Below are 26,891 nucleotides of genomic sequence, written 5' to 3'. Positions count from 1 at the left end.
GTTCATGGCATGCCTCCAGGGGGTTCATGCCGTGCAAAGTCATGATGTGCTTTTACTAGGTTCTTCATTCTCTTTATTCAGCACCCCATTCAGGAGATGGGTGCAGGTCCTAAAGGTTGGATCCACATGTTTGATATGCCTCTAATATTCCCATAATATTCCCTATAAAGCTTCCATTGAGATGCATAACTTCAGATCTCGCTATAGTTACAGCAGAATCAGCCGTATAATGATCACATCCCATTGAAATACAAGTCCAAAGTAATCGCTTAGCTCTAGTCTAAGCTGGAATGGAAATTATGTTTAATCCTTATAGACATCCATAGTTTCTATATGATGTTGTAGCAGTGCACTCCGTTGCTACGTCATGATTATGGTACCGAAGGAGTAAAATGCTGTCGTAATACAAAAACAACATAAAAGGCTGTGACCTCAAGGAGGTAATAATTGCTGCTGGAGCAATACAGCTGACGGCTATATCTTACAAAAGATGAGTAAATATGTAAACACTTTGCTTTATATGTCTAGCACCGATCTGTATTTTCCTTCCCTATCTGCACTCCGACCGCTGATGAATTATTTAGATCATACGTTGCGACTTGCGCTGAAATTAACGTGCAGACCATTATATCCTTGCCTGTCGTATAAATGAAGCTTCTCATAATAAAAATGCGTATTCTATGTACAGACACTGAACGTGCAGGGGGTGCTTAGAGAGATGAGAGCTCAGAATCCTGCTCTGCTTTCATCCTTGTATATACAGCACTTTTCACTAAATTTTTCTCTCTATTTTGACTAGGAAAATGCCAAGCACTATACTGTGGGCATCTGATATTTGGGGCAAGGTATACACACTGTCCACAGATGGGCAACAGTGGGAACTGTGTAAAGACGGACAATTGGAGTTCAAGCGCATTTCCGCTGTTCAAGCATGCTGCTGGGGAATAGCCAGTGATCATCACATATACATCTATGTACACGCCAGCGACTTGCCCATCCGATATCAAGAAGAGACGTATGAGAATCAGGTATGAACCCCTACTGGTGGGAACTACAAGTCCGAACATGCCTTGCACAGCCAACAATGAATATAACATAAGTTAAAGGAAACCTACCACTGTGGATCTACCTATTAAGGTAGATGATGTGGTAGGTGCATCTAACGAATGTAAGCATAGCCCTTTTGAGGGCTAATCCTTTACTCCCCTCTATTTTTTCTAATGTTCAATCAGGGTAATATGCAAATTTTCTAAAGAGGCTACTGGGGCGTGGAGTAGCCGGAGCTGTAGCTATGCGGTGCGGCTTCCCAACGCCCCAGTAGCCTCTTTGATCCTTCTACCCCAGTGCTGGCGAACCTATGGCACGGGTGCCAGAAGTGGCACTCTGAGCCCTTTCTGTGGGCACTCAGGCCATCTCTGCATGACAGAGTTCACCAAACAGGACCAAATCCACCAAATCTTTCTGCAGTCGCAGGCAACTTAAGAGATGCTGCTCTCAGCTCTATTTTAAAGCAACACTTCATTGGCTGTTTGGAACTGCGGGAAAAGTGAGAAGGTGATGGCAGAACTTCATTATCTTTGGAGGTCATCCTGCTAGACCCACCATTCTTCCTGTACCCTGAGACCCTGGAGAGAAGCTATTTGCCCTCTTTCTTTCAACTGTATTAGTGGCATTAGGTGGCCAATACAATTGAAAGATGTGGAAGAACACATAGCAGTAAGTTAATGCTTAAAATGCCATGTTGGCACTTCACGGTAAATAAGTGGATTTTGGTTGTAGTTTGGGCACTCAGTTCTGCACATGCGCAGTAGCTCCGGCTCTGGAGCCGAGATCGTGCAGCCGCTGGACTGTGTTATGCGCACTCTCAGAATTCCGGCTTTGCGGACAAATGTGTGCAGCTCCTTGTAGCTGCACGCTGGAGATATCTGGTAGGAGGATCAAAGAGCCTACTGGGGTGTGGAGTAGCTGCGCGGCATAGCCTCCGCTCCGGCTACTCCACGCCCCAGTAGCCTCTTTTTGGGAAATTTGCATATTACCCTGATTAAAGCTTAGAAAAGATAGAGGGGAGTAAAAGATTAGCCCTAAAAAGGGCTATCCTTACATTCGTTAGATGCACCACATCTACCTTAATAGGTCGATCCATAGTGGTAGGTTTCCTGTAATACTTATATTCAACATTGAAACGTCACTTCTTAGAACCCTGTGTTGTACATTTCCTTTGTTATTCCTCCTGGAAATATTTTGATAAAATGAGAACTGGATGTTGTCCCTTGTTAATAGGGCTTATTGCTACACACCACTCATTGGGCAGTGCATGTTTAGTCGTCAGTTTTGTCATTAATTTTAAAGAGGAATAACAGATGGCTGTAATGATGCTGAGTTTTAAAGGGGGTTTCATTCATAAAGAGGATCAATTCATAAGTAGAGCAAGAAATGAAGTGTAGCGGGGACCGGACACCTTCAAAATGGCAATGGAGAAGGATCAAATAAGGTCTTTGTTAGAGAAAAGTTGTTTTATAACAAAATGCTAATATTTCCTTAGATCTTGCATCTAATCTTGGCTTTTGGATTGTCCAAGAACACTTGGTTTACTCCTGGATATCAACAGGAAATGGCTAACACCCCCATCTTCCTTCCTGGAAGGAATCCAGCCTTTTATGCTTGCCACTTTCTTATTATTCACAGTGGCAAATTTTGTGGAAAATGTATAGTAGATACTTGTAATTTATGTTTAGTTTACATATATATGACACTTATGATAGGTAATGTTATATGGTCTCCAATAGGGGGCAGCATTATATTTCTTTGTTACAGAAACTGCTTTTAGTTGTTAAGGGGACACTGTCTCCGTCTTGAGAAAACAAGGTTTAATCACCAAACGCGACAGGGCTTCTTTACTGTGAAAACTGTCAATCTGTGGAATAGCCTGCCCCAGGCGCTGGTCACAGCAGGGACAGCAGAGAGCTTCAAGTAGGGTATAGATGCCTTTTTACATCTAAATTACATTGACGGTTGTGTTGTAATATAGAATTGTTCCCCTAAAATCCCTTCCACATCCAAATCCTTCCTTTCCTTAGTTGAATTTGATGGACATGTGTCTTTTTTTCAACCCTATAATCTATGTAACTCTGATAATGCACAGCTATAAAATGTTTGAATGACTCCTCTTTGTTCCATGTTTTCAGCGCTGGAATCCGGTGGATGGGTTCTGTGAGAGGCTCCTGCCCAGTGACCGCTGGCAATGGAGCGACGTCACCGGCTTCAATCACCAACCTCTAGACAGTTTTACTCTGCCCTCTCCGCATTGGGAATGGGAATCAGATTGGTATGTGGATGAGAACATAGGAGGGGAACCTACGGAGAAAGGGGTGAGTAACTCATGTGACCTAAAGACCTGGATAGCACAAGTCAAGCAACCCGCACCCCCCGTTATTATGTCATATACACAACAGACAAGATACAATGCTGTTCTCTAGTCTGACTGAATGGTGCAAACCAATTTAGCATTCCTGTAATATCTTCCATTATATAAAGAACCAACTCTCTTGTAAAGTTTGTAACTTCTCGTAAGGTCTGAGGTCTATGGAGAACGTCTTATAAGGCCTTTAAGTCCATAGAGAGATTTTGGTAAGGACTTCTAATCTTTTGTCAATGCCTAATTGTTTCTAGAGCACCCCTTATGAGGTCTGTTAGTCTGTATAATTTTTTTGGAGTTTTAGTATTCTGGTCCATATAATATTTCTGTTTGGTCTGAGTGTCTTTAGAGAACTTTTGTAGGATCTGGCAGTCCACAGAAAATCTCTTTTTTTTTTTTTTTTTTCTTTTTTCTTTTTTTTTTTAGTCTATAAAGAACCAAAAAGTTTTCTGCTCCATAGAGCGTTTTTGAATAAGACCCGGGTGTTTACAGAGAGTATGTTCTGCTAGGCCCATCAGTTCCATACAAAACCTTTGGTAAGGTCTGATGAACGTTTGATGAACCTCCTATAGAGAAGTTCTGATAAGGTCTTCTGATGCTTAGAGGTCTTCTGTCAGGGCCTGATTCTTCATAGAGATCTTCTTGGAAGCCCTGTTAGTCTATAGAGAAGTTTTGATAGAGTCATCTGGTCCATATAGAACTTCTGGCAAGGTCTATATAAAACTTCTAGTCAGATCTTGTGGTCCACATATCTGTCGTAAAACCTTGTAGTGTCTTAAAAATCATGATAAAGCATCTTGCAGTTTCTAGAGGACAACTTAATTACAATCAGCTTAAGAAGGTTCCTGTGGTGGGAAAAGACCATTGTAAATTTTTGGCAAAAAAAAAAGCCCAATGCAGTTTTTTGCCACGTTTTACACCAAAAAGTCAAGAAAATCCTATAATCAATATCCTCCTATGACCCCTAATTCGCAGGGCTGGACATACGCTATAGATTTCCCAGCAACGTACTTAAAGGATAAGAAGTGGAATTCCTGTGTACGACGCCGGAGATGGATCCGGTACAGAAGATACAAGTCTAGGAACTGCTGGGCAAAGGTAGGTTTCTCTAAGTCTGCAGAATAAGACTAAAGACTTGACCTAAGACTTGAAATAAGAAGGGAATGAAAGTCCCGCAGTTTACACATAGTGACACGAAAATATGGGGTACATCTATCAATCTGATTGGAACACGTTTATGTTGTGATTTGTGCCAAAACAATTGATGGCCCCTTGAGTCGGCTATAGTTAACCCTTTACCTGGTACAGATAAGACTAACCTGTTGCAAAAAAAAAAAAAGGTTAATGCCAAAAAATGAAGGTAACTTTATTTGAATAAGATTAAGTCCATATGCATACCGTAGCCGAGCGGGCACACGTCCGGCGCCATGGAGAGGACGAGGGGGTGATACACTCATAGCTCATGAATATCAGATTGGATTTGTTGTGATCCGACACTTCATTTGCATCCTATTCGTAAATATAGAAGTTGGATGTATGGCTTGGATCTTTGTGTGATGGCTGCCCCTGGAAACCCCATCGTTCTGATATGGAATAGTACCGTATATATGACGTTTTTCTTCCTTCATGTTTTAGATTCCCCCGCACATTGACAAAGATCAGTTACCAGATCCTTTTAATGACATATCAGTAGGAGGATGGGAGATCACAGATGAACCTGTGGGGCGTCTTTCTGTCTGGACGGTTTCTTTGCAGGGAAAGGTAATGAACTTAATGTATACAAAACCATATGGTTGTTTCCAGTTAAATTGGGGGCACGGATTTAGGAAGTTATCCCCTATATACAGGATAGGGGATTACAAGCTGAGATTATGATTGCACGGACCACCAACAACCAGGGGATATGAGATCGTTCTCAATAATGGGTGGATTTGTTGGTCGAGGATGTGTCCTGCTGCCTTGCCCAATAGTATGGTAGTGTCGGAAATTGCTGAACACAGCGCCTTAATTTCTCCAGCACTCCCATTCACTTATTTGGTTCCATGTAAGTGATTGGAGAGAGCTTAGCATATGTAGAGACCCAAGAGATGATGGGGCAAGACAGATTTTGTTCTCAGAAATGAAACGCTGTTCTCTCGAACCTTTATCCCATATTTTGTTGACATGGTTTGGTTCTAAAATTGTAGACTTTGGGTCCAGGATAGAGAAACAACATGCCCTGTTACATACACTGGACTCCAATGTTTCTTTCCTTCCCTTAGGTTTGGTACAGAGAGAACGTCTGCCACGACAATCCCGAAGGATCATCTTGGTCAGAAATAGAAACGCCTAGTGAGGTCATACAGATAAGCTGTGGGCCTGATGACTTATTATGGGCCGCCCTGTGGGAAGGACAGGCCATTGTAAGGAAAGGTATCAGCAGGAATAACCCCAAAGGTAAATATCACTATATTGTATGATGCCACGAAATATGTGTATTACCCAGCTAGAAGAGTACTAGTATAGGAGACATAACTACACGAGTCTAAGCCCTATGTATGCCAAATAGCATCTGTGTATTTGTTGGTCAGAGATAAAGCTGCTGTAAATAGTCTGAAAAGAGCCTGCACATCACTGCATTGTCCGACAATAATGCCCTGTGCCGCGATTCACTAAGATCATGCGCCCGATATCCTGCATATGTCGCTTCCCCCTCAGGTCCCACAGAGTTCACCTTCTTCTTCCTGGTGTATGTAAGTGCTTGGGCTTGCGACACAATTTGAAAGTTAAATCCCGCGCTCAGTCCGAATCAGTCGGATCGTCCGACGGCACGCCCCCTGATTTGTGTCGCATGGAAGCCAGTGCAGCTGTGCCAAAAATCGATCGCTTTCGCCAAAATCCCAGCGCAGACACTTGTTAAACACCTGTGCAAGCCGTGCAATCCCCGAAAATGTTTCAGAGTTTTACAAAAGTTCAGTGCACAACCCTTAGTAAATGCACCCCAATATCTCTAGTGTCACCTATTGGTAGCTACCCTGTGAATCAACATCTGTACTATGATTTAAAATCCTGTTTTAGAGAAATTCCCTTTTTAATCCGTATGCTAATTAGCAGTTTCCTTAGCACTTGGAGCACTGCTATGCCTTCCTGGACCACAAGTCTATCTGTTATATTAGTAGAAAATATATCTTTTGAGAAGCATAGGGAGATAATGGAAGTAGAGTGAAGTGATTTTGGATTGGAAGAGCAGTGCTCCGGGTGCTGTGGACATGGACTTGGTGCACCATGTACCTCATTAGCATATGGAATCAACTGGGAATATGTTGTAAACTGATATTTAATAATTGAGGTAGTTCCATAGTTTGAATCAACAATCAGAATAGAGTGAAAAAAACACCGATGTTGCCTGTGTAGTGGTTGTAGCTTATCTTACATTAGGTTACACAGCTCATCCTACATCACTTACATTGGAGGTGAGCCTGACCACTATATAGAGTGAGAATATTTTACAACCCTGTTCTGTTGATTTTCGCTCTGGGGACAACAGAACCACAGTTATTTTATTTGGATGACCCACCCTACTGTATAAATAAAATGGAAAATCCTTTTAAGATAACCCTTTTAATATTGAAATTGAGGAACTTGGCTGTAACCTCTGAATAATTTCTGTGGGGGATACATGTGTGTCACATGCATCATGTGGTTAACCATCTGCCATAATATTTCTTGTTTTGCTGCCCTCTGTATTTTTTGTATGTACAAAGCAAAAAATTGTTATTTGAAACCGTGAGGACATCATCGCATATTTTCGCCGTTAGTTTGACCCTGTGGATGTAAAACATCATGTTTATCTGGAGCTGCCATGTGATCCTTTGGGAAAGCCTGTGATGTAATGTATAATGTCTTTCCCATGACAGGAATTTCCTGGGATGTTGTGGAAGCCCCCACACCCGGAGAAGGGATCATGCATGTATCAGTTGGGGTTCACGTGGTTTGGGCTGTAACTAAGGAACGCAAAGTAAGTCCTTCAGAGACTGTAGGGTTATCTCAGGTCTCTTCTTTACTGACTGAGTCTTAAAGCATTTGAGCTGTTGTATAAGAGAATCATTGTAAAACATATTGAGCCAAGTCATGGGGCATTTGATGTGTCACATGGATTTGTTGTTTACATGCACAGTGCACACACGCAACCAAAAAAACCCAGTGCCATAGATTCCTTATTGTATGGCTAGCTATGGACACCTATTTATTTTTTATTGGGGTTATGGGGATATTTATCCCATATTGGTCTCTATAGGGAGTGTGCAACTCATTTCTCTGCTCCGTCCTTGTCCCTGATTAAGACACAAGGCAGTAGCACAAAACTGTGAGATTTTGCCCATATTGACTTGTTTTTGAAAGTATTTCTACCCCTTTTACATCATAAAGGGAGAGTCAATGGTCCCAGAACCTTTCTTTTATTTCAAAAGGGAAAATGACATACCTGTAGTAATAGGTGAAGAGGCCTATATTACATGCTGTGCGCGGCCAAGTAGAACATCAAAGAAGGCCAGAATTATCTCATAAATCAGTGACAAATCAACACAGAACGTACCCCAAGATGCACAGCTATGTGACGTGTTGTCCATGGAGAGGAACACAGAGCTGTAGGCGCTGGATACAGTGGTTTTTGAACCGGTGGGCGAATCTTTTGAGAATCTCTGGTGTTTAATAACTTTTGAAGCACAAGAGCTATTGTAGATCTGATTGAGTGGGCCAATTAATTTATGAGACAATTTAGATTTTTTTGTTACTTGACTGCTTTCCCAAAGGGAAAAGCTGCCCTTGATCTAATATGGCTATGTTCCATACATAGCTAGTAGTGTAGATTTGTACAGCGTTAGCCTTGAAGGGCAGAAGAAGAGTAAAGAAATCAGGCAATACTTTTTTTAGGCTAACTGAGTATATCTGATAGTGAGCTTTTGAGGATACTAGTTCTCTTCAACATCATGGGGCACATTTACTTACCCGTCCCGTCACGATCCCTCGTGCGTTGTTTGACGAGGATTCGGGTCTGCCGCTATTCACTACGATTGGGTGTCCAATTTCCTGCATCTGTCGCTTCCCCCGCTGAGGTCCTTCTTCTTCCCGGTGACTGTGAGTGCTGATCTTGCGACACAGATAGCTTTTTAATTCCGCGGTTTGTCCGAATCAGTCGGGTTGTCCGAAGTCCAGACCACCAACCCCCCCCCCCCGATTTGTGTTGCGTGCAAGCCGATGCAACACAATCGGATCGGGCGCGCCAAAAGCCCGGGGCAATTCAGCGCGAAACCCCACGAAAATGCTGCGTCCGGGCCCTTAATAAATGTGCCCCCATGTCTGATGAAGAATTATTAGTATTCTCGTAAGCTCACCATCGGATATACTCAGTTGGCCTCAAAAAGGTATTGCCTGATTTCTTCACTCTTCTTCCAGACATTGCCTAAAAGATAGGACCCCCTCATCCATTACTTGGTATCAGATATGTCATTTTCCTTTGTAACTCAAATAAAAGCGGGTCTGGGGACTTTTGATTCACCCTGTACATGGGCCTTTAGAGCTGCGACATGCATCTATCACAATCTATGGCATGTCTTAAGACCAGTACATGATGTGATATGTACTTGGTATGATTATTACACTGTTACTATTACATGGCTCCATGCTTCACCTACCAGTCACAGGTACTTGTCAAATGTAGAAACCAGCATCTGCACCTTTCTGGAACATTGTCCATATTATATTCTGTCTACAGGCATAATGTATGACTATACATTGAAGACCCAGATCCTCTCTCATATTCTTCTGCTGTAGTTGTCATGCCTCTAGTATGTGTTTTCAGTTTTGTGTTGTCTCTTATCCAGGTGTGGTTCAGAAGAGGAATTAATTCACACAACCCTTGTGGTACCAGTTGGATTGAAATGGTGGGAGAACTGGCCATGATAAGTGTCGGACTCAATGATCAGGTATAACATTAACCCAGAAGTAAATGATAGCATAACAGTGTTTCTACAAAAGAGACCATATTTAAAGGGGTTTTCCCACCAAACAAGGTGGCCATCTGCTCCACTCATCTTGGGGAGCAATGAGGGATCTGACGGAGGTACCTCGCACCCCTCGTTATTGTGATCTGTGGGAGTCTCATCACAGAGACTCCGACCAATCAGCAAGTTGGGCCCTATCCTGTGTAACTTGTTTGGTTGGAAAACCACTTTAAAGCTGTAGGTTAAACATATTCATGATCTCTCCTAAAGTTTGTGGGGGTCTACCCCCTGGAAACCCCTTCAATAATTCATTCACAGCAGCCACTGGTGCCAGGGCTAACGCAGAGTACAGAGCCGGAAGCACAGCACTATTTCCTATGGAGTGTCAGTGGCTGGTTTCTGGGGCTTAGCCCTCGTTCTCATTTATGGAGGGTTTTACAGAAACAGCTGATATTACACCGTTTCTGTAATTTCCATAAAACTGAATGACAGTTACAGAAACAGAGAGCTACTTTACTGTTTCTGTAATGACTATTTTATTTAAGAGAGTTACACAATTTCTCTTAAACTAGACCTCCACCAATTAGTTTGGGTTTTAGTGACCGTGGGAATGTGGTTCCGGGAGGAACATATTAGACATAAATGCAGGTTCTAGTTCCAAAAATCCACAGCTATCAGACGTTTATGGCATATCCGCAGGTTATACCATAAATGTCTTGGGAAAATTCACTTTGTGATACTTTGGAGCTACAAAATAGGAAATAACTTAATTTTTGTGTTCATGTGTTTGTTATCTCATGTAGGTGTGGGGCATTGGATATGAAGACCGGGGTGTATATTTCCGGCAAGGTGTTACTCCAAGTGAGCTCAGTGGGAAAGTATGGAAAGCCATTTTGGTTCCGAGAGAAAATGATAGGTCCAACTCCGGAAGTGTCTCCAGCATCAACAGGTAATGATGACTCCGTGCTTACTATGAAAAGACTAAGTCTTGTGATCAGTGTATATCAGTGCTGGACCACAGCAAAGGAAGTACTTTCCCTAGGAACTACGTTACATAAAAGTATCTTGTGGATAGAGCGTTGTTATGACCCCTCCTCTTTATAGTTATGGCGTCAAAGGCACCAAAAAGCGTCTGATGTCAGGCCACCTACAATTTGATATTGATGACCTATCCTAAGGAAAGTTCATGAATGTCAACATCAGAAAAAACCCTTTAGGGAGTTGAAACAGATTGGTGGAGCTCTGCAGAAATAATTGATCCCAGGCTTCCCAAATCAATATTCCTCCCTACATCATGTTAGCTCTCTCTGCTTTGCTGAAATGGCAAGAACCAGACTGGTGTTTCCCACACTGTTCTTTTATCTGGGGATTTGGGGTGTGTGTAAATTTGAAAATTAAGCTTATGCTGTTTTGAATCTTTGAGAACATCATAAGTGGTAAAGATGGCGCCATTTACTGTCTCGTAGTTAGGCGCATTATTGAAACTCGCCTATTATTTACTTGAGTAGCCATCCCTGCCACTACACAGAGGGTGGAACCATCTGCTGCCCACTCCATAGGCAGCTACTCACCACCACCAATATGTTATCAATGACCAAACCCATGGAAAAGTATGAATATCAATAACCTAGAAAAACCGGAAGACTTAGGCCGGGAGCTGCAGCAGGACTAGCATGTGTCCTACTGCTCCATGCAATAGAATGAGAGTGTTGGTCATTGCTGAACACAACGCTTGGTTATTTTCAGGACTCCCATTCACTGTGTGAGTGACCATTTCTAACACCAATATACAATGGAGTGTAACGGCAGTGAGAATGAGACCTTCTTTCTTCTGTATTTCTGGGGGTCCTTATGATAGATGGGGGTCCCAACAGTCCTGTTAATAGGTGATAACGTAAATGACTGGAACAAATAGAAATAATGAATCCGCTCATCCAACCATCCAGAGATCAGAGACATAGCGTTGTAAGAAAGGAGACACAGCCCGGCCTTGACAAAGACATCCTCATTGAATCGTGTTGGTCGCTTGCTGCTCTGTTTGCACATGTATGATCGCTGAAACTTTTATGGATTTAATAAAGCATTTAATATTTTTACCCAAGATGTTGGAGTGCCGGGTCATGTCTCCTTTTTGACAATCTAAATGACTGGTCCAGCCTCTGTAAACATTGTTATTACAATATACATTAATGTTTTTTAATAAGAAACCCAAAAATGTGTTCCTTTATCCCTGTAGTGCCGGCTGCTTCTTTGGAGAAGAAGTGAAGGGTCAAACCGATTCGATCATCCAGTCTGATGTAGATTCAGAGGCCGAACAAACACAACTACAAGAATTTGGTCCCAGTGTATCAGACGTTAAGGAAACCGGCAGTCAAAGTGCAGAACTCCCGGTGGATTCCCATGAAGAAGCTGCTAGTCCCAGTTGTGATGAAGTGCCTACAAACTCTAAGATGACCAGAGCTCCACAATGGAGCAGCATTGATCTGGTTGAAGCTCGCATCAATGCGCTCCAACCTCCAGATGACGCCAACAATCTGTCTGTATTTGAGACATTCCCTGAAGGAACGGAAGATTCTTTCGGAAGAGATATATACCCTTTATGGACATGGGTATCTGGAGGAAGCTGTCTCGTAGACTCCCACAACTCTCTCAAATGGTTCAATCTCCAAGCAGGTATTGGTTCTTATCATATATACTAATTTAAACCGTAGCAATACATGCATTATACCTTGACAAGGCAACATAGAGTTGTCTGTAAGTCATGGTATAGATGCTGCATTTCTGCACCTCATTAGAGAACATCAGTATTTTCCTATCTTGATGTGACTAAAGACAATAGCAAGAATTTTTCATATTATTCTTTGTATGTGCTGTCGTCTCACCACTCTGCAAATCTTTTTCCAACACTCCAGGTTTGACTACAAGCATGCAGTCAATGTCCTTGTCTATCACCCCAGCAAATACAGCCATGTGGAGGAAACAGATATTTGAGCAGCTCAGTGAACGCACAAAGAGAGAACTGGACAGTTTTAGACACTACGAACCTGCCGTGGATCAGGTAGTGGACAGTCTATGGCTACATTCATTCATGTTTTTCGTTGTCCATGGTAAGGATACGTCAGAAGAATACCCAATGTATCCTTGTTATGGAGGACAGTGGCGTTTCCCACTGTATGCTCTTACTGTGGGATACATCCTCCAGTTCATCTCCTCCCCCTAAAAGTGGTAGGGGGTTACATCACTGGGGAACTCCATCAGTGTATGCTCAGGGGAGACTGGGATTGGATGTCATACATTGCATCCGTCTGCCATAGGCTCTAATGGTCTCCGTTAAGTGTAAACTACACTCTCCAGAAGGAAGCGGGATGATCCAGTCCTGCTGGATGGGAGATTCGAAAATCTGACAAAAATTTCATCTGCAGACCCTTAGTGAATAAGCCCCATTATGTTATGTCACATTCAGAAATTTTGTAATAATTTTCGCCTTTTTCCCAGTCTGTGTGGGTAAAAACAGGCACACTACAATGGTGGAGAGACTGGAAACCCTACAAGTGGATTGATGTCCGGGTGGCTCTTGAGCAGGTGACGGCAAATGATGGATCCAAAGACAGCATCCTCTTTATCTACTACACCCACTACGATGAGAAGAAGGTAGGTAGTTTTAGTGATTATTTGTTATAATAATATCAGATTTCCAGTATCCAGTGACCTTGTGTGATAATCTTATTAACAAAAATGAGCAGATGTCAGCTGACAGGATTATTTATCTGGATGCAAAATTGTGCATATGGTTACAAATGCTAGAAGTCGCCTATTGTGACCTGGATCACATAAATACTGTATATACTCGAGTATAAGCCGAGTTTTTCAGCACAAAAAATGTGCTGAAAATCCCTAACTCAGCTTATACTCAAGTCAATGAAAATAAAACCCTCTGTACTCACCTTTATGATGATCCCGCAGGTCCTCAGCTTTGGCTCCCCTCGTGGTCCCGTCGGATACACAATGGCGCCAGCCGCTTGCTGACATCATGGTGTATACGATGGGACCACAAGGGGAGCTGAAGTCAGAGCGGAAGACAGAAGACCTACTGTTTGCATCAGAAAGGTGAGTACGGAGTTTTTGTTTCTTTCTTTTTTTAAAGCTGAGCAGGTGGCTGCTGGCTATATACGGGAAAGTGCAGGCTGTGGCTATATAGTGAGGGGCAGGCTGTGGCTATATAGTGAGGGGCAGGCTGTGGCTATATAGTGAGGGGCAGGCTGTGGCTATATATGGGAAAATGCAGGCTGTGGCTATATAGTGAGGGTCAGGCTGTGGCTATATAGTGAGGGGCAGGCTGTGGCTATATAGTGAGAGGCAGGCTGTGGCTATATAGTGACGGGTAGGCTGTGGCTATATAGTGAGGGGCAGGCTGTGGCTATATAGTGAGGGGCAGGCTGTGGCTATATAGTGAGAGGCAGGCTGTGGCTATATAGTGACGGGTAGGCTGTGGCTATATAGTGAGGGGCAGGCTGTGGCTATATACGGGAAAGTGCAGGCTGTGGCTATATAGTGAGGGGCAGGCTGTGGCTATATAGTGAGGGGCAGGCTGTGGCTATATACGGAGGGGCAGGCTGTGGCTATATAGTGAGGGGCAGGCTGTGGCTATATACGGAGTGGCAGGCTGTGGCTATATACGAAGTGGCAGGCTGTGACTATATACGGGGGGGTCAGTCTGTGGCTATATACGGGGGGGTCAGTCTGTGGCTATATACGGGGGGGGGGGGTCAGGCTGTGGCTATATACGGGGGGGGGGTCAGGCTGTGGCTATATACGGGGGGGGGTCAGGCTGTGGCTATATACGGGGGGGGGTCAGGCTGTGGCTATATACGGGGGGGGGTCAGGCTGTGGCTATATACGGGGGGGGGGGTCAGGCTGTGGCTATATACGGGGGGGGGGTCAGGCTGTGGCTATATACGGGGGGGGGGTCAGGCTGTGGCTATATACGGGGGGGGGTCAGGCTGTGGCTATATACGGGGGGGGGGGTCAGGCTGTGGCTATATACGGGGGGGGTCAGGCTGTGGCTATATACGGGGGGGGGGTCAGGCTGTGGCTATATACGGGGGGGGGGGGTCAGGCTGTGGCTATATACGGGGGGGGGGGGGTCAGGCTGTGGCTATATACGGGGGGGGGGGTCAGGCTGTGGCTATATACGGGGGGGTCAGGCTGTGGCTATATACGGGGGGGTCAGGTTGTGGCTATATACGTGGGTGGGTCAGGGTGTGGCTATATACGGGGGGGTCAGGATGTGGCTATATACGTGGGTGGGTCAGGGTGTGGCTATATACGGGGGGGTCAGGATGTGGCTATATACGGGGGGGGGCAGGCACTGGCTATATACAGGGGGGCTGCTGGATATATACTGGGGGCAGTTGGCTACTGGTTTTATACTAGGGAGCAGAGGCTGGCTATATACTGGGGAGACTGTGACCAATCCATTTCCCACCCTCGGCTTATACTTGAGTCAATAGGTTTTCCCAGTTTTTTGTGTTAAAATTAGGTACCTCGTCTTATACTCGGGTCGGCTTATACTCGAGTATATACGATAATATAAATTCATTATTGCTGAAATAAAAAGTGATTTGATTTAGAGTTGAAGAATGTTTAAATAATGTGACAGAAAATTTTAGGGTCTTTTTGGAGTTAAAAGGCACCTGAAGGGATTTTTACATTTTCCTGGGGACCAGGTCAGAGGCGGGTAAATAAATAAAATGTCCTTTACCTCCCTGCATGGGTCCATTGAAATTAATTTTATACAGACAAATTACAAAGGACACAGACTTGTGTGCATGTAGAATAAGGCTGTGAAAATAGACGGTGCGCTGGCTGTGGTTGGTCCCAGAAATCTGAATATTCTCTTAATATTTAGCACTCACTCTTGTTCCATTATGTGCTTCTTTTTCAGTATTTGCACTTATTTGTCAATGAAATCACTATCCTGGTGCCCGTCCTCAATGATGCTAAACACACGTTTGCCATTTACACTCCAGAGAGGACGAAGCAGAGATGGCCGGTGCGCCTGGCTGCCACCACCGAGCAGGAGATGCATGACTGGGTAAGAGCAAATGGATATGTACAACCCGCTTTTAATTAATCTCTTTTCATTCCAAACTTTCATTGTTATTTCTTGTTTTACAGCTCAGTCTTTTGAATCGGTCTTGCTGTGAAATGAGAAAAGTGCAAGGTCCTCCTTCCCACCAGGCCATCTGGTCAACTACTTGTAAAGGGGACATATTTGTGAGTGAACCATCGCCAGATTTGGAGTTTCTGACCAGCACCCGATCATGTGACCAGATGTAAGTCCTAGTTTACAATCAGAGATCCTGACATAGTAGTAATATTGGGGCACATTTACTTACCCGGTCCAGTCGCGTTCCCGCGGCGCGTTGTCCGATGTTGATTCGGAGCTTGCCGAGATTCACTAAGGTTGTGCGCCCGATGTCCACTAGGTGTCGCTGCTGCGCTGAAGTCCGCCGAAGTTCACCTTCTTCGTCCCGGTGTACGTGAGTGCTATTTTTGCGACACAAATTTTTTTTTTAATTCCGTGGTTTTTCCGAATCCATCAGGTTTTCCAACGGCCAAGCCCCCGATTTCTGTTGCGTGAAAGCTGGCAATTCGGCGCAAATCGGAAATATAACCCGACAAAAAATGCGCGATTCGGACCCTTAGTAAATGAGCAATGGTTGTCTGTCATTACAAAAGTTTTTTTCTTTTGTAAAGGTGTGTAATTAGGAGAGGCAGGATCCTTTAGCAGACTGAATTTGACTCTTCTGTCCCCTCAGACAATATACATATTTGTATACTCTCACATTAATACACTCTTCCATACATGCACACATTTATACACTTATGTGCACATATATACAGAAGTATATACATTTTTTTACACTTGCACAGATCTGTCTGAGTAGTTGCTGACCACATGGTGGAGTAGATGGCAGAAATTAGAGATGAGAGTTCCTGATGCCGATTCATGGTTTGTACTTTGGAAGATGTGCACTGTTATATACATATTGGGGGTCATTTACTAAGGGCCCGAATCGCGTTTTTACGGCAGGTTACCCGAATTTTTCCGTTTTGCGTCAATTTATTTATTTTTCTTCATGAATTGCCCCGGGTTTTTGGCGCACGCGATCGGATTGTGGCGCACGCGACGCAAATCGGGGGCGTGGCCGAACGAAAACACAAAGGATTCGGAGAAACCGTGCATTTAAAAAAAAAAAAAAAAAAAAAATGTCGCTGGACACGCGCTTACCTGCACTCGGCCTGGCTTGGTGAAGTTCAGTGCATTCCGAGGAACTTCAGCGCAGTTGGAGGAACTACCTTTGTGAATCCCGGCTGGACCCGAATCCTCCACAGAGGACGCGCCGCTGGAACGCGAATGGACCGGGTAAGTAAATCTGCCCCATTATGCTGTGAAATGTGTATATAATGGTGCTCATCCTCCATTCTTTACAGTGCCAGCCCAGATACCGGGGCCCCCTAACACTACGGGCCCCATAGCAGCTGCTATGGCTGCTACCCCTGTAGTTACACCCCTGTTTTTGTCTCTAGGTTTAGACAGTCAAGAACATATTAGCAGGGGACTGATTCTTTGCACTCAGCTGCTTAAAGAAAATCTACCATCAAAATCCATCATGATAAACCAGGGGCACTCATAGATCCAGGCACTGTAACTGTGGTAATCTTCATATATTTGTTATCCATGGCCTCCTTCCTTATAGACTTCCCTTTTTAAAATTGTGCTAATAAACAGAGGGGCTCTGGGAGGGGGTTTTACCAGAGCCCCTCTGTGCTGCAGCTTCACTGCTTGTTACATTGTCTTCCCTCTCCCATGCTCCCTCTGCACCCCCCTCCTTCTACTTGCTGTAATCTCACACAGTGAGATGTGGGGGGAAGTGCTCCTGCATAGTGTAACAGCCTGGATATATGTGTAAGTGCCTTTGGTTCATCATGCTTGATTTTGATGGTAGATTTCCTTTAAAGGAGCTATAAAGCATTCAGCGATGATTGGGACTCTCACAATCGATTCCACATATCTGTAACTCTGGCTGGTTGACTGAGATTTGCTCATTTCTACGATCTTCTGTGAGTCCGTGTGTGTATGTGACCCCCTGTAATGGACATTTTGCTGTTTCTTTGCAGGTTTTGGCGTCAGGTAGGAGGGCACTTAAAGCTAGTGGAAACCGGCAGTTGTGGCGTTGTTTGGGGCATCAGTTATGAGCAGGTGGCGTGGGTGTATACCGGAGGCTATGGCGGAGGATTCATGCAGGGTAAGACATAGTTGTTATTTAGAGTTCTGTAACGCTTCTACAAAGAGCATAATAATAGAGATATATGACATGGGCAGCACACTGTCTCAGTGGTTAGCATTACAGCCTTGCAGCGCTGGGGTCCTTGGTTCAAGTCCCATCCAGAGCAACATCTGCAAAGTTTGTATGTTCTATTCATATTTGTGTGGGTTTCCTCCTGGTACTCCAATTTCCTCCCACACTCCAAAACATACTGGTAGGTTGATTAAATTGTGAGCCCCAAAGGGGACAGGGACTGTTTTGGCAGTACTGCATAATCTGTGTGCGCTATATAAATAAAGGAATTATTATGAATTATAACATACATAGATGCTATAGCGCAGGGGTAGGGAACCTATGGCTCGGGAGCCATATGTGGCTCTTCTGATGGTTACATCTGGCTCTCAGACAAATCATTGATTAATAGCGATTGGCAGTGTGTACATGTAAGACACACACAGCGATGACCACTGGATGTAGGCAGGGATGTTACCGCTGCCTGCGTCCTTTATGTGACCCAGTTCCTGCACCTGATGAAGGCTCCCGCTCGAAGCCAAAACACATTGTGCATCCAATAAATGATCGTTTAATTTTGAATGCAATCCGAAACTTTGTGGCACGAAGTGTTGAAATAGACGATATAACTACACGTGTACAAATATTTGATACTGGGGGCATGTGCCATGGTTACCAATATACTGTGGGGTATGTGCTGTAACTACCCATCTTCTTGGGAGCATGTGCTGGGGCTACCTGTCTATTTGGTTGCATGTGATGTGGCTACATATGTACTGGTGGGCATTTACTGGGGCCACCTATTTACTGGGGGCATGTGCTGTGGCTACCTAATTACTGGGGGCCAAGTACTGGGGCTACCTATCTACTGGGGGGCATGTGCATATTGTATGGCTCTCACAGAATTACATTTTAAAATATGTTGTGTTCATGGCTCTCACAGCCCCCTGCTATAGTATATATTCTTTCATAGTATCTCAATAATACTTGTGATCGTAATTTGCTATAAAAGCATTAGCTTGCTATTTGTCTCCGCTTTGCATTTTTTTTACCTAACAAATCCCAAATCTGTAATATTTCTATAACATGGTACCAAATTCTCTATTGTTGCATCTTTGCAGGGTTGGACAGCAGCACCAATAACATCTTCCCTCAGTCTGACACTAAATGTGTGTACATCTATGAAAATCAGAGGTGGAATCCCATCACTGGATACAGCAGCACGTGAGTATCTCATCTTATAGGACAGTGGTGGCGAACCTATGGCACTAGTGCCAGAGGCAGCACTCGGAGCCCTCTCTGTGGGCACCCGGGCCATCGCCCCAGCATGAAGTTCACCAGACAGGATTCAAAGAATCTTCCTACAGAATCTTCCTACAATGATAGGTGAATTTGCCCTCCTCCTTTCAACTGCCTTGGTGTCTTTAGGAGGCTGAACGATTGAAAGTTTTCAAAGAACAAGGAGAAATAAATTACTGCTCAAATTGCTGCGCTGGCACTTTGCTATAAATAAGTGGCTTTTGGTTGAAGTTTGGGCACTCAGGCTCTAAAAGGTTCTCCATCACTGGCATAGGAGATGCATCTGCGTATGGGATCTTCTATGGGAATTCACTAGTAGCACAATGAAGCTATAAGAAACATCAAGCCTTGAGGATGCTGCATTTAGATGTGTATTTCCATCTCACTAAAGATTGTTATCTGAGTTGGAAATGAAATAATTTTGAGCACTAGATGGCAGCACACAGCAGCAGGAGATTTCCATCAGTCATACTTTATACCTTGTTCATGAAGAGTTAAAGAAGAGTTAAAGGGGTTGTCTAGGATGGGGCTTACCTCTATATATAGGTCTAAAAAGAACAAAAGAAACCTATACTCTCTGTCCGATTGGAGTAACTCCAGTCAGTGCCGGCCTCTGTCATGATACAGAAGCTCAGTGGGGGTGTCACGTTGACAGCGCACGCCTGCCAGAGGCTGATGTGGCCAAAATGTTGCTTTGCATTCAAAATTGGGATCAGTGAGTGCTCCCTCCTCCTTGCTTTTCTGGATCTTTTGAGGTTGATGACTGATTTTTTGCAGTGTACCACAATCCTTGGTTATTGTTTTATGTCTTACATGAAAAAAGACCTATGGGGCACATTTACTAAGGGCTTTGCGCTGCACTTTTTTCAGACTGTGCCCGTTCTTCAATGTTAAAACTGCTTGCACAGGTATTTAAGTAGTCTGTGTGCTGCGATCGTGTCGCACCCAACCCTTTTTGCGGCTGCGCTGGCTAACATGCTACACAATTTAGGAGGTGTGCCATCGGACGATCCGACTGATTCGGACTGAGCGCGTGATTTAATGTTTCAAATTGTGTCGGAAGCCTATGCACTTACATGCACCACTAAAAAGATGGTGAACTCTGTGCGGGGAAGCGATGCATTCATGAAATCAGGCGCACGATCTTGGTGAATAGCGACACGCTGCATTATAGGCGGACAATGCACTTTCTGTGAACTCTGGTGACCGGGTAAGTAAATGTGCCCCTGTATGTCCATTGAGTTCAACCAAGGAAGGGATATGAGTGAACACAATTGTATATAATAACATATCCATCATGCTATTTTGCTGTAAGAAGGCATCTAGATTCTTTTTGAAGCTTTCTGCTGTCCCTGCTGTGACTAGCTCCTAAGGCAGGCTATTCCTTAGGTTCACTGTTCTTACAGTAAAAAAGCCAAGTCTACTCTTTTACACTCAGTACTGGTAAATTTAGTTGGTACCAGTATCTGGTACAAGGTGCACATGCCAGTTTTTATTATTGGTTCGCCGGACAGCTGCAAAATATCTTCACACAGGGGCTCTCTCACAGGAGCAAAATAGTGACGATCCTCTACTTACACACCTGTCATCAGTGGGAACCATCTCCTTCAACCTTACAGGCCCTTACTTCATCCCTAAATGAAACTATGCTAAAATCCTATGTATTATTGTCTTGCAGCGGACTCTTAACTGACCGATACATGTGGAGTGATGCAAGTGGATTACAGGAGTGTACAAAGACCAGCATGAAGCCTCCATCACCACAGTGGTCCTGGGTAAGACTGTCAGATATCATATGTACCTTATTTTTCGGACTATAAGTCCCATTGGATTATAAGGCACACCATCAATAAATGCCTGCTAAAATGTCTAGGTTCATATATGAGGCGCACCAGATTATAAGGTGCACCTGATCATAAGGATGAATGATCAGCAGGGGGCAGACCTGTGCACAGTTCAAGGCAGCTGTTGTCTGTAAGTACTGTTCATATATAAGGCGCACTGGACTATAAGGCGCACCTTTGATACGGTAATAGTGAGGGTTTCCCTTGGAGATAATTTCCATTACACCTTTCTAGCTTCTGATGTGCCCTACTATTACTAAGGCTCACTGCTCGAAAAGGGGTTGTTACAAGTATTTAAGGGACATCTATCACCAGGATGAAGGATTGTAAACCAAGCACTGACATATTGGTGTGTGTCCCCTCTGTTGTTTTAGCTTCTTATGCCCTAGTTTTTAAGGAAAAAGGGCTTTTAAAATTATGCAAATAATTTGGGGGCATAAGAAGCTAAAACAACAGCAGATCCTGCCAGAGGGGACACACACCAATATGTCAGTATGCTTGGTTTACAATCCTTGATCTGGTGATAGATGTTCTTTCTGTTCTCTACCTGTGTTAGGGAATAACTTATGTCCTACCGCTCTGTTCAATTGTATGGAAATGGCTGAGATCTCCTGCGTTTCCCATAGACCAGTGATGGCGAACCTTTTAGAGACCGAGTGCCCAAACTACAACAAAGACCTGCTTATTTATCGCAAAGTGCCAACACAGAAATTCAATTTGTGATTTATACTCCCTTCCCTGTCACAGCTTTCATTGATACCAGCACCTGAGGACACCAATAAAGCAGAAAATAGTCCCAGGTAACGCTGTCACTTTAAAATAGCTCTGTGCACAGCAAGTCCTGGGCTGTCTGGGACTGCAGGAAGATACCTGGAGTCCTCTCTGGTGATGGCCTGAGTGCCCACAGAAAGGGCTCCGAGTGCCACCTCTGGCACCAGTGCCATAGGTTAGCCATCACTGCCATAGACAGTGAATGAAGCTGCAGGGTGCATGCTGGACCTGCCACTCCACCCATTAGTGAGAATGTGATCCCTGTTCTCCGGAGTGCCGGTGGTCCCTTTCTTGTCATCGGTAGGGGGGAGGGGGGGGGGGGTCTTATCAGTCAAACCCTCCCTGATCAGCTCGTTATCCTTTTGAATAGGGATGACTTAAATACTTGAGACAACCTCTTTTAAAGAGCCTTGTCAAGAAAATGGTATAGATCTTCTGCTCCCTTCTACCAGATAAGTCTTATTTCAGAGATCTGGACTTCAGTATTCAGTGACCACTACCACCACGGCTATCGTTTTCTAAGAAGTTGCAGAACCATGTAGCACCCCTCACAATAGAAAATTTACTTGCCGTCACTGGTGGAAATTAAGATTATTAAATCTTAAGATTTATGTAAATTATCTGGTGCACCCTGGGAGTTGCCTTTGCTTCCTTGGCCTCTCTCCGCAATGCCCTCCTCTATTCTCTCATCTCTTCCTTCATCCGGCCGTTCCTTCTCGCAGCCCTTTCCTCATCCTGCATCTTGCGCTTGCAGACTTGCCGGAGCATGCACAGAGACTACGAGATTTGCAGCACATTGAGTGATGATGATTTTTCGGTGTGAGTGGTTCTGCGTAGTTCTTTAGTTGGTTTGTGATCGTAGACTCTGCTTCTAACACTTACATGGTGCCCGCCAGTCCCTACGTTTTTGTCCTCAGGGGTTGCTGAGTGTCTGGATTTGACCAGGTTTTCTGGGCGGCATCGGGGAAAAAAAGTGGCAGGGGAACAGTAAAGTTTAGGGGATGACTATGCCATTTCATCATACCAGCACAGTGCGAGGCCCGGTGGCAAACAGGTTAATGAATGTTTGCTTAGAAGGGTAGAACGTCTGCAGTGGCACATCCGCTATAAAACAGGTAAATGTTTACCGTGCTGAACCCATTTATCCAAGCACATAAGAGTGTGTAAATATGAAGACTATCTTGGCAGCATTTCACTCACTGTAAATTATGAAACGAGGAGGTTCAGTACTTAGTAAGACGAGAGGAGAACAAACACCAGAATGTCCTGTTACTGCTAAATGTCAGCGCTGTGCTCAGTTTGCGTCTGTTTCAATGTAAACAACCGCAAGTTTTTGCATCCTCCCCCTTTCATAGTATGTACTGGATTATAGGTTCTGGAAATGTGTAGGACCTTTCTATGTACACTAGGTGGCGCTGCCATGCACATTTATCTATGTCTGTTCATTAATGTGGATGACCAGAACTGTTGACTATAGTAGCTGTGGTAGTATGCTCTATGATGGGTATCCTAGTAGTTATTGCAGGTAGGAAGATAATTCTTGCTAAAACCAAAAGGGCTTATAGCTCAGCTCCTATTCAAGTGAATGGTAATGCTAATCTGCAGTCACACAGTTTGGCCACTACACAATGAAGGGAGCACTGGATTCAGCAGATTTATGGGGATCCTGAGTGTTGGACCCCTGTGGATCTAATATCGATGGACCTTCTAATGGAAAAGATCAATATAAATAAAATATGGACAAATATGGCCATATTTTGATTTTTAAGGGAACCTGTCAGCAGGGACCTCATTTTCACTAAAGACAGATTGTAAAAGCCCATGACACCTGCAGTGCATTTGCATTACAGTATAATTGTGTGTTATAACTTACTCTTGCATCCTGACAAAATCCTGCGGTAGTCACAGGGGTTGGGCTTTGGTTTAGATGCATTTCAAAACACGACATGCGACTTGTCTGAGGTGCAGGCTGCCTCCATATTTGTGCTCTTGTACAGCTTGTCCCTCCCCCTATGATGTCAGGCTGACCAGGCTGTAACCTCTGAGGAGGAGCTGTACAGGAGCACAGATGTGGGGGCTAAGATCTGAGGAGTGAGTAACACAGACAAGTCACATGTTGTTTTTTGAAATGCATCCAAACCAAAGCCCAGCCCCTGTGACTACCCTAGGATTTTGTCAGGGTGCAAGAGTAAGTTATAACACACAATTATATTGTAATGCAAATGCTTGGAAAAGACAGAAAGGTAGATGTGCACTGCAGGTATGATGGACTTCTGCAACCGGTCTGAAAATGAGGTCCCTGGTGACAGGTTCCCTTTAATTGATGCCACAACTTACTTTGCTAAAGAATTTTGCACCATTGTTGCATAGGTTATACCCATCTCAGTTGTTTGTAGCTGAGCTGAACTTAAGTGGTTGGAAGTTATGGAAACGGCAGAGAATGTTTACTCTGTTTTATTAACTCGTATTCATAAAGATTATTCTGACTTGGTGCCTTCTAAGATGGACTGTCAGCTAGGTAAAATATAAACTAACGTGTGCCTGTGTATGTTTATGGAGAGGGGAAGGCAAAAGGAAGGGGACAAGAGAGAGGGAAGTGGAACCACAGGCGAACAGAGCCTGCTGCAGATATAGTAAGTTTTATATCTGACCCCAAGTGCTTTATTCATATTAACTTTAAGTTGTATAATTTCTATATACATGTTTTTTTATGTATTTTGTGTTGGCCTGCTGTAACCCTTTAATTTCCTTTTCAGCATTAATAAACCTTTGTCTGAATATGTGTCTAGTCCATTGAACTGCTGTGTAATCTGCTTTTACTTTTTAGGAACCCCATTTTGTGGCATCTGACATTTTATAAGTAATTGGCACAACTCAGTGATTAATTTGATGTTATTTTGTCCCAAGGTCTCTGACTGGTACGTTGACTTCAATGCCTCTGGAGGAACCGATCGAGACGGCTGGCAGTATGCCGCAGACTTCCCATCGTAAGTACAGCAGGTCCTGTGTCGCTGACATTTTAGAAATTAATATGAATACTTAAAATATGAATACTGCTTGTATACAGCGGGATGATAAACACTTTTAGTTGTAGCTGCAAATCTGCTACAGCATAGTCTCTTATTAGATGCTGATTTTGCTGCACATGTTTCACATATTTTTTTACATTAAAAGAATTTTATTGAAGATAAAATAAACGGAATATTGTACAAAATAATGCAGTCAATGGGTTAGGAGTACAATCAAACAAAAGCGTAAATTGATATACAACACATTAGGCCTGGGACACATATGTCGGGTTCACTGTAGTATTTCTGTGGAGGACATTTCGCTTTGGACCTTGCCGTATCCAAAATGGATCTTGATACCTGCGACTAGTGGGGTAACTAGAAGCTGATGGGCCCCAGTGCAAAGTCTGTGCCAGGCCCCGACTATAATGTATGTTTTATAGTAATAGTCTTCTCATATGGGAAAGTGACACCATAAGGGCCCCCTAAACCTCTTGGGCCCAGGTGCATCGCAACCTCTGCACCCCCTCAAGTTCTGCTCCTGCCTGCGACTGGTCCAGAATCCGCTGCAGCAATTGCCATCAAACTTCTATGGGGGGCTGTGTTCTGGATGCAAAATTGTGCGGACCCCATTATGGTTACATGAATAATCTGCAGCGCTCCAGACCCATATTTCCCTGGTTTCAATCTTCTAGAACTGTGGCATATACTAGGCTTGGCTACTGTGGTCCCATGGGTATACAACTACATCATCCCTGCATCAAAGTAAACTGAGACCACCAGGGAGAAATAGAGCAAGACACTGGAATAATGGGATAATACACAACTAAGGCTACGTTCAGACATGTGTAGCATGGCGGACACGCGACGTCGCACGGGAGAGGAGGAGGGGGTGAGCGCTGCTTGCCCCCGCTCCTCTCCATAGAAATCCACTGCGCCATGTCCTATCTTTTCCCCAGGTATGGAACACTACGGAGCCCGTACAGCTCCGTACACCCATTGCTGGCATATGGGGGACGTATCTATAGGCGGCTGTATATACTTCCCCCAACGGGCGTGTGAATGTAGCCTTAGACCCCTATAAATCCATTCCATAAAACGCAAGTTTTGGACTTGCAAACCTGCAAACCCTCTCCCTTGCGTCTTACTATTATTTGTTGCAGATTTTATTTTTTAATCTTTTTTTAATGAAATTTGTGGATGCATCTACAGATGTAAAATGAAGACTATATTGCTGTTGTTTAGGCCTTTTGGTATCTTCCCGTTAACTTGGAGCAAGAGGTAAAAATGTGCTCAAGGAGAGGATCAGCCGCTTGGCCAGAGCGTCCTCCACTCATCTCACACTTAACACCGCGCTTTGCAGCACTCGCCCTGTCAGTCATGAAAGCTGTGGCTGTCAGCAGTAATGTGATCAGTGTTGTACTAACCAATAACTAGCGGTGAGGATGATGATGATCTCTCTAATTAACTTCATGATTCCCTCACTGTGAATGACAAGCGATCAGCTGTGACCATATATGATGAGGAGATCTGCAGCGTTGTCACGTTGTTCAGAATGGATTTAACATTGTCCACATCATGTAAATTAACCTATTCAATTATACAATCTGTAAATGGAGACTTGTTTATGTACAAAATCTTATACTGATGATCTAATCTTAAATCGGGGGTATGAAACTTTGAACGTCCACAAATCCGCTGAATAAATGGACCATAGAATTTGGGTAAAACACTAGGAATTGCTATACCCTGTGTAGTGACTGTGTCTGGAGGGAGTGCAGCACTGTCACATTCATTTTAACCCTGGCGACTGGTGGAAGTGACATCAGACTCACTAAGAATATGTAGCAGAGATTACCTAAAATCAGAAGGGTTGTCCCCTACCGCTACTAGTCTGATATTCATATCTTAATGATGTTTATAATTCCAAAAATCATATAAAACCACTTTCAGGTCCGCGTCAATACTCCTCTTGTCAGAGTCGGGCTTCAACCAATCTAACATGGATCTAACATTAAGAAACACAAGAAAGTAGGGAATACAGTAGTCAAATTTTACCCCCTTAAACTACCAGCCCCCTCAGGTATTAAGTATGAAATGTCTTTTTTAGAATTCCCTCCTTTCCATCAACTCTTCTAAAAAAAAGAAAAAAAAAAACTTCTCTACATTCATATAAAAATAAGCTTAAACATAGCCACTTTTTTAGATGCAGGAGTGGAGCATCACTT

The 26,891-nt window shown here is 43.8% G+C and overlaps 1 protein-coding gene across 1 annotated transcript in view; it reads left to right on the top strand.

Moving 5' to 3' along the window:
- The window catches only part of TECPR1 (tectonin beta-propeller repeat containing 1), a 46,639-nt gene that overhangs the window by 4,081 nt on the left and 15,667 nt on the right, over nucleotides 1–26,891 (top strand). The window contains exons 2-18 of the mRNA XM_072120511.1: nucleotides 800–1,028; nucleotides 3,186–3,368; nucleotides 4,391–4,513; nucleotides 5,051–5,176; nucleotides 5,677–5,851; nucleotides 7,312–7,412; nucleotides 9,277–9,378; nucleotides 10,200–10,345; nucleotides 11,633–12,069; nucleotides 12,309–12,454; nucleotides 12,892–13,047; nucleotides 15,341–15,490; nucleotides 15,574–15,731; nucleotides 17,581–17,708; nucleotides 18,863–18,965; nucleotides 20,719–20,815; nucleotides 24,563–24,642. Of these exons, the coding sequence (XP_071976612.1) occupies nucleotides 804–1,028; nucleotides 3,186–3,368; nucleotides 4,391–4,513; nucleotides 5,051–5,176; nucleotides 5,677–5,851; nucleotides 7,312–7,412; nucleotides 9,277–9,378; nucleotides 10,200–10,345; nucleotides 11,633–12,069; nucleotides 12,309–12,454; nucleotides 12,892–13,047; nucleotides 15,341–15,490; nucleotides 15,574–15,731; nucleotides 17,581–17,708; nucleotides 18,863–18,965; nucleotides 20,719–20,815; nucleotides 24,563–24,642 (2,636 nt within the window). The 5' untranslated portion in view covers nucleotides 800–803. The remainder of the gene's footprint in view (nucleotides 1–799; nucleotides 1,029–3,185; nucleotides 3,369–4,390; nucleotides 4,514–5,050; nucleotides 5,177–5,676; nucleotides 5,852–7,311; nucleotides 7,413–9,276; nucleotides 9,379–10,199; nucleotides 10,346–11,632; nucleotides 12,070–12,308; nucleotides 12,455–12,891; nucleotides 13,048–15,340; nucleotides 15,491–15,573; nucleotides 15,732–17,580; nucleotides 17,709–18,862; nucleotides 18,966–20,718; nucleotides 20,816–24,562; nucleotides 24,643–26,891) is intronic.

The sequence above is a fragment of the Engystomops pustulosus genome, chromosome 8 (assembly GCF_040894005.1).
Source record: "Engystomops pustulosus chromosome 8, aEngPut4.maternal, whole genome shotgun sequence".
Taxonomy (NCBI): Eukaryota; Metazoa; Chordata; class Amphibia; order Anura; family Leptodactylidae; genus Engystomops; species Engystomops pustulosus.
The sequence above is the reverse complement of the archived record's forward strand: the minus strand, read 5'-3'. Positions and strand labels throughout refer to the sequence as shown.